At 41.2% G+C, this 8,581-nt stretch overlaps 1 protein-coding gene across 1 annotated transcript in view; it reads left to right on the top strand.

Moving 5' to 3' along the window:
• The first annotated feature begins 2,063 nt into the window (after window positions 1-2,063).
• Window positions 2,064-8,581, top strand: part of LOC115424896 (uncharacterized) — an 11,036-nt gene continuing 4,518 nt past the window's right edge. The window contains exons 1-2 of the mRNA XM_030142291.1: window positions 2,064-2,331; window positions 4,978-5,301. Coding sequence (XP_029998151.1) covers window positions 2,064-2,331; window positions 4,978-5,301 — 592 coding nt within the window. The remainder of the gene's footprint in view (window positions 2,332-4,977; window positions 5,302-8,581) is intronic.

Raw genomic sequence — 8,581 nt, 5'->3', positions numbered from 1 at the left:
TATAAGCAACAAGGTTATAATAGTTTTGGATTTTTAATTATAGTTTAGTTTTAATTAGTTTTGACTTTTTTTTCTCTTATTCAGTTAGTTTTAATTAGTTTTTAGAGCAGGTTTGTTAGTTTTTATTAGTTATCATTTTTTTCTGAATGCTTAGTTTTAGTTTAGTTTAGTTTAGTTTAGTTTTAGTATTAGTTTGAGTTATTTCATATATTTTATCTTCCTCATCATCCTATTCAAAGAAATTAGTGAGGTACGGATATGGGTTACCCTGGACACTTTATTTGGGGGTCGGGTTAGGGCGGCTCATTGACTGAGCAGAAACACAATGTACCGTACAATGTATAAATTCCCTATAGCAGGTTGAGGTGGGGTGCAATCCATACACAACGTCACTTACATGAAACAATGCGAAGATGTGCAAAGCATGAGGAGATGCACAAAGCAGCCGGCAGTTAAAGCAGATAGAAACATATATAAACCAGCTAACCAGCAGTTAAAGCAGATAGAAACATATATAAACCAGCTAACCAGCAGTTAAAGCAGATAGAAACATATATAAACCAGCTAACCAGCAGTTAAAGCAGATAGAAACATATATAAACCAGCTAACCAGCAGTTAAAGCAGATAGAAACATATATAAACCAGCTAACCAGCAGTTAAAGCAGATAGAAACATATATAACAGCTAACCAGCAGTTAAAGCAGATAGAAACATATATAACAGCTAACCAGCAGTTAAAGCAGATAGAAACATATATAAACCAGCTAACCAGCAGTTAAAGCAGATAGAAACATATATAAACCACTTATAAACATATATAACCCAGTTCCTCATCAGTAAACCACACCTTAGCAGATTTCTCATCTCTTAATCATCTCCAGTTCCATTATTATCCAACTTTGCTTCAGTTCAGTTCAGCTAGCTGTTGCTAGTACCATCAAACGTTTTTTACCATTCTAACAGGTTCCATACCTCTGTAATTGGATTAGTTTTCATCCTCCACTTTTCTCCTCTTCTAAACTGTGCAGTTCAGGGCTTGGAAGGCCTTTTCATGGTGATAAACTCTCCAGTTTTTACCTGGATGCTAGTTCAACACTGACTCTGTCCTTTAGCTCTGCTCTGTCTCTGTCACTCACGCGCACACACACGGAACACACAAAAAAAAAAAAAAAAAACCTGACCCCACTCATCACTACAGTAAACCCCAGACAGGACTGTGCTGCTGTGTCCCAGCTTTAGTCTGTATGTTCCAGGTAGAGTGGGGACCAGAAGACGACTGGAAACCACAGTGAGCAGACATGACAGACTGTGAAGTGTCGTATGGTGTCACCAGCTCAAACTGCTGGAGCCAAAGAAATGAATTTCATATCAATCCGACATTGACAAAGATGAAAACGAAGGGAATTGTATCCATAATTTTTATACGTTTTAGTTAGTTTTGTGAGCTCACGATACAGTTTCAGTTAGTTATCGTTTTTTTCTTTTAATTAGAGTTTTTATTTATTTCAGTTAACGAAAATGTTTTTTCAATTTTAGTTTTCGTCATTTCGTTCGTTTTCGTTAACGATAATAACCTTGATAAGCAACCCAGTCAGCTGTTAGCTTAGGACTGGACTGATCGAATGCACTGGTTCTCAACTGGTGGGTTACAACCCAGAAGTGGGTCCAAACCTGTTTTCAGTGGGTCGTGGGCCTGTGGGTAAAAATAATGTTAACATGTGGTTCCAGGTACAACAAACCCCGCCCCATGTATTGTAGCTTATTTTGTCGTGGATCCAGCTGATGTCATCATGTCTATGTGTGTGCTGATGTCATATCAGTTGCCCCTATAAATGTGACAAGTTTGAAGTAAATTGCCCCACCACCACCCACCCTCCACACACACACCTGTTTGAAAATCTTCAGAAAAACATAAATAAAAACCTACTCCAACTGGGCATTGACCCAGAGTCTTTTGTGTTGTAGTCCAATATGTTAGAGAATCAGCTAAATTTTCGCTGTGTTTCATTCTGACCTGTTTACTGTTGAACTGCCAGTGATTCTGCCAAAGCCGGGCATCTCCATGACCCCCTTGGGTGAAGTGACCTGGGGTACGAGTGTTGACGTCACCTGTTCCATATCGACTCAGCATGTAGGAGGAACCTTCACTCTTCAGAAGACCTCCGGCTCATTTACAAAGACCCAGTCCTCCAGTTCCAAATCTGCTACCTTCAACATCCAGAGAGTCAACTTCGATCATGAGGGATTCTACCAGTGTCAATATCACACCACAGTTTCAACTCAAGCCTTCAGCTCCCCTCAGAGTGACTCTGTCAGAGTCACAGTCAGTGGTAAGAAAAAGTCCTTGTTCTGAAATTCTACATTTGACAAACCAAAAAGTGAACATAAGAATGAACTGTCACATTCATTTTGTCAAGTGTTTGTTTAGAACAGTGTTTATTTAATATTTGATCAGTATTTGGTATATTTTAGGTCATGCTCAGAAGAGACAAGGCCAACCCCCCCTGGGTACTGTTGACCCTTTGAACTAGTCCTGTGGTTCTGAACTGGTCTGGGTTCAGGACCCACAATCACCCCTCTATAAAAACACAAGACCCAAAGTCATTACAGTTAAACTTCTAGAATATATTTAAAATAAAGATGTTGTGTTTTGAACCTGAGATAATCCAGAATATCACAGTCTGAAAACACAGGAGACCAGTTTCACCTTTTATACTTCACTCATGGAAATACTCTGAAAGTCAACATTCCAACTTCTGTTTCTTATTAGACGATGTGACAGAGCGACCCCGTCACTGAGTCTCCGCTGTCTCCTGCTACGTGCGGAGCACACGCGACCCGGCACACGCACACACATACAGGCACGCGCACACACACACTCATGTCATTCAGTCTCTCCCCGTCCGTGTTTGCACTCATTCATCAGTTCGCCATTCACACTCTCTTCCCCATCCAAACTATAGCGCAACCGAGGGTGCACACTCGGCCGCATTTTTCAAGTAATTGCATACATATCTACAACAGTTCAATCACTTACCTGGGTCCGTATTGTCTCGGCGTTCTGCCATGCCCGCCACGTCACTCAAAGGGACAAGAACGAGGGGTCATTTCCGGGGCATTATTATGGGGGAAATCTTGCGCGGTTTCCAGTCATGTGATTTAATTATGTAGTGTTTTTGGTTTTCTGTATTTTTATTTCAAGGAAGAAGGTATTTTGGTTTGATATTTAATTGGAAAATCTATTGAATTGTGAAGTGTTATATGTTTATTTTAGTTGTGAATAATTGTGTTAAAAACACTGGTAAAAATACATTTTGTTAAAAAGTCTTTATTTGACCGGCCCATAAGGAGGGGCTTAGCATTTAAAAGGAGGCTGCTGAAGCCCTGGTGAGTCAGTCTTCTCAGAGTTGCAGAGCTGGCAACTGAGCTGTTGATTCTGAACCTTGGTGAGATTTTTTTTTAGTGTGTGACAATTTTTTGGTGAGTTATGGAAGAACTCTGTTTAAATGCATTTTTTTTTTCTTGAACTTTGTAAATTTGTAAATAGTGTTTTTTTTGTTTTTCCATTTTTTTTTTGACTTCACTTGTAAATATTGCACTGCACTTTGGGAGGCCGACGGCAAAATAAACCACCACCATTTTTGCACTTTCAACTACGCCTGTGGTGTTATATTTTTGAGCAGTGTGAGAAAGAACCCCGCAACAGACGACATAAAAAGACTTTATTACTTTCGTGACATTTTTCAAAATTTTGTAGAAAATAAGGGTTACCCTCCTTGCCCCCAGTGTCACTCACACTAGTGTATGAATGTGTGTGAATGTTTGGTGGTGGTCTGAGGGGCTGTTGGCGTAAAGTGGCAGCCACGCTTCTGTCAGTCTGCCCCAGGGCAACTGTGGATACAGATGTAGTTTAGCACCACCAGAGGGAGAATGTGAGAACCAATGAATAATGGGGTCAATAATGTAAAGCGCTTTGAGTGACCAAAAAAGTGCTACATAAATCTAATCCATTATTATTATTCCATTAATGAAGTTACCACATTTGGTTCCTTACTTATAAGTAGCAAAAAAAAAAAAAAAAGAAAATTCAAGAAGTAAATATAAAAAGTACAAGAAAAACACATGTAAGGTGAAAGGAACCTGTATTTGGTCCCATTAGAACCTTCCTTTGGTCCCCTTAGACCCCCATGCGTGCTGGTCCAGACCCCTGTCCACATCCACATGATCCCTTTGAACATCATTCCTTACATTAGTTCTATTACTTCATGGAACCGAACAAAGCACAGGTGGACCTTACAGACCCTGCAGACCACATTGGACCTTACAGACCCTGGAGACTTCAGAAGAACATTTCTCCGACATTTACACATATACGGTCAAAACTTCCGATGAACATTTCTTTGACATTTGCACATACAAGGTCCAGACTTCAGACGAACATTTCTCCAGTATTTCTCCATAATTGTTTGTCGTTATCAGTGGTTGTAGTCCAGACTGAAAATATGTCCAAACTTGGAGCCCATGACCTCAAATGTTCAGTTGTTGGTTGAATGGGACAGAGCAGCACAGCCAATGACCTGGAGGGGGCGGGGCCTGAAGTGTCTCCTGTGCATTTAAAGGGCCAGCACTCCAAACCACCTTTCTGGTGTCATTACTCAGAAATTGGGTTGAAGATGGACCTGTGGAGTTGAATGAATGAAGAATTCAGACCCAAGCAGAGCATTTACAGTTTATGGAGACCACAGGGAAATGTGGGAAAAGAAGAAGAACTTTTAAAAATCAGACAAATATCACTCATTTAAGTTAGTGTTACTTTGTTGCATCTGTTGCTCTTCCTCAGCTCCATCCTCTTATTCAAATACGTCAGAAAACACAAAATGAGGTTAACTGCCAGAGTTCAGTGTCAGTGGTTTCAAACCAGCAGCTGCTCTCACTTGTACAGTTAAATGTTGTATTTTGTCGTCTTTTTGACCCAGTGCCGCTACAGCAGCCCAACATCTCTGTGACGTCTCCTAATGGAGGCCTGTTCTGGGGTCCTGGAGGGGCAGAGGTCACCAGAGGTTCCGACTTCGTCATCACCTGTTGCATTGGGTCGGGTTACCCAGGAGGACATTTCAATCTCATCTTCTCTGACTCCAACATCACCAACGTCACGCCTGCGGTCAACAACTCCGCCTCCTTTCACTTCCCTGTGGCGGAGTACGAACACCAGGGAAACTACAGCTGTGTGTACGAAGTGTCTCTGTCCCAACAGACATTCAGCTCCACCAGGACCACCACACTGACGATCACCGTTAAATGTAAGTAAAAGTAACCGACAAACCACCCACCGACTGACAGGCAGGTCCACCAATGGTTTGTAAACACACAGCAAGCACTAAATGTCAAAAACCACAATTTATTTCTATTAATGAACCACTGCCCCAGTTTCTTTAACTTTAAACCACCTCGGTACCAAAAATGTCTGGTTATCTGGACAAAAGGCTGCATGTTCTAGAGATTTTTAGACCAACGGTGGCTGTGGACTACTCCATTTAGGCTGCTTACCGGGGGGGGGGGTCATGTAGTTTAAATTAACTCACCAGTTATGTTTTGGATGGTCAGACCAAACCAGGAGAAAATGAAGAACTCACCAAAAAACAAGGTTCGAGGTTTTAAAAAGTTAAAACAATAGCTTGATTTATTGCTTCAGGAAAAACTAAAAAAAGTTACAAAAAGAATCTAGCATCAAACACACATTTCGTCACAGAGAGAAAAAGAAAAAGCCAAACAAAAAAAGAGTTTCCTTTATTATCTTTTCATAGTCTTTAGTGACTCTTGGAGACTCCCATTATTCAATGACATCATTCATCGTAGGCTTATTATTGGTTGAAGGTAGTTACTGGGCAGAACATGTCAGTCACTCCATGAGCTAATTCTAAGAACAGCACATGCTTTTGCATGTGCACAGCTCTTGCTTAACACCTGCACTATTAGGCTAGCATCTCTTGACCACAAAATTTCCCCAGGTTCAAAATCTGGTTTTTCTGCTTGACTCTCTTTAGCACAAGTACTTTCTAAAGCTGTAAAATTAGATCTTTTAGGTAGAATCTGACCTCTGCTCTGAGTTCAGCACAGACAGATGTGAGTTCATCTAAACCACACCCACATGAACCAAACCTGACACTGACTGTACCTCTAAAATAAAAACAATATTACTATTATACAAGAATATTACTCAGAATATTACTTAGACTTGTAAAAATAAAAAGACTCTTCAAGCAAAACAACTTTGTAATGTAATGTAATGATTCTTCAGAATAGCCACATTTTGCTTTTATTACTGCTTTGCACATTCTTGGCATTCTGTCGATGAGCTTCATGAGGTCGTCACCTGACAAGTCTTGAAGGAGTTCCCAGTGATGCTGAGCACTGGTTGGACATCTGTGGTCCATCTGATGTCATTTAAAGGAGAAGGTGAGTCCAAACTTTGGACTGGTAGTGTACTTCCAGGATGTCGAAACATGTTCTGGTCTATTAGCTACAGCCTTTTACAACAGGATGATAGACCCTATCACCAGTGTCGGCTGCTGGTCTGTCAGACAGGGGAAGCTCACTGTCGGCTTACAAAAAAAAAGTCAGGTTATTTAAACATAAATTCGTCCTCCGTTCCTTTTTAAGAAAATGCTCAGTGACCTTATCATACCAAGTAAATAAGAAAACATTGAAATTATGTTAAATTGAAACAAGGAGGTACAATGGTTGTGTTTTCTTTCAGGTCAGTAAATGAACAGTTCATTTGGTTTCTGTGATTTCCCAGCAGAATGTGTGACGGTATTAAACTGAACTGTGTCAGTGAAGGAGCAGATCTGAAAACAGCTGTCAATCAAACCGCATTCAGCCTTTGGACCCGTCCTCCAATCAGCACGCGGAAGCTCAGCGTCCGGCCCGGCCGAGCTCCACCCACAGCTCCATTCACCCCCAGAGACACCTAGCGTCCAGGGGCGGGACAACATGGTGTCATTTATCCAATTAGCGTCCAGTTTAGAGTCATTTTTTAAAGCAGTTCCACTCAGTCCCATTGAAGTGCATGGACGCTGAGCGTCTACGACAAATGCACTGAGCAGAGATGGAGGAGAAAACACAGACACGGGAATGGAGGAGAAGTGAACAACATCCAGTCCACTGATCTGGGATCAAACTGATTCTGAACCAACTGGTCTGAGAGATGAACGTGTTCCAACACATTTGGAGTCAGTGAAATGAAAACAACTGAACAGATTTGAGCATTTAATTTTCGTAATGTTAGGGGAAGCTGAGCTTCCGCTGCAGTCTGACACTAAACACCTCTGCCTATCACTGAGCAGACTCTCAAACCTTTCTGGTTTTCATGTGAACCTCATCAGTCACAGTCCCAGTACTGATCCAAAGTCCACTTCAAACCTTGATCAGTCCAAACACTCAGATAATAATAATAATGGATTGGATTTATATAGCGCCTTTCTAGACACCCAAAGTGCTTTACATTATTGACCCATTATTCATTCGCTCTCACATTCTCCCTCTGGTGGTGGTAAACTACATCTGTAGCCACAGCTGCCCTGGGGCAGACTGACAGAAGCGTGGCCATTTTGCCATTTTGCGCCTACAGCCCCTCCGACCACCACCAAACACTCATACACCAGTGTGGGTGACACTGGAGGCAAGGAGGATGAAGTGTCTTGCCCAAGGACACAACGGACTGACTAGGACAGAGCGGGATTCAAACCGCCAACCCTTTGGTTATTGGACGACCCGCTCTACCAACTGAGCCATGGCCGCCCCCAGATGTCCTTGCTCCGCCCATTTTCAGTCCAGTCCACTTTATTTCTACTGCACATTTAAACAATAAGAACATTTCCAAAGTGCTGCACATCATGAAACCAAGAAAACAATGAAAAGAAATACACTAAAAACAATAAATAAGTACAAATAACTACAGCAAGGCTCTAAAGAAAACAATAAAATCAAAGAGTTAAAAGTCGTAAAATATAAATAAATATAAGTAAATAAATAAAAGACACAGATTACCACACAACTCAGGTGGAGTTAAAAGCCAGAGAATAAAAGTGGGTTTTAAGACAGGACTTAAAACACTCCACCGTGGGGGCTGTTCCGATGTGGGGGGGCGGGGCTTTCTCTGTGGTTGGCCCCAGAATCTGGAGCAGGGGGTGGGACAACAATCCGTTTTTTCATTGAGTTCCCATGTATTTACACAACTTAGAGCATTTTTTTTTTTTAATTCACTGCATAAAATCACATAAAATCCACATATTCCATCACATACTGAAGGAGTTTTGCACTCATGTTTCTGGAGGGACTGACTATCATAGAACATGACATCAAGGACATGAAGTGAAAGTCAGTTTATTATTCCTTTTCATCAGATCTCCCATGAACTGAACGTTTAGTCTTGTTCTTCTAATCTTTATATCTGTACACTTTATTACTGTCAAAGTGCTTCTGCTGATCAGAACTTAAACCTCAGTCTGGTGGTGTCACCAGTGTGAAGCAGTAAGTGTGTATGTTCCCTGAGCTCCACCGCTTTTCCAAACTCTTTAA

Source organism: Sphaeramia orbicularis, chromosome 8 (genome assembly GCF_902148855.1).
Source record: "Sphaeramia orbicularis chromosome 8, fSphaOr1.1, whole genome shotgun sequence".
In the NCBI taxonomy this organism is placed as follows: domain Eukaryota; kingdom Metazoa; phylum Chordata; class Actinopteri; order Kurtiformes; family Apogonidae; genus Sphaeramia; species Sphaeramia orbicularis.
Note: the sequence above shows the minus strand (reverse complement) of the source record. Positions and strands in the feature narration are given on the sequence as shown.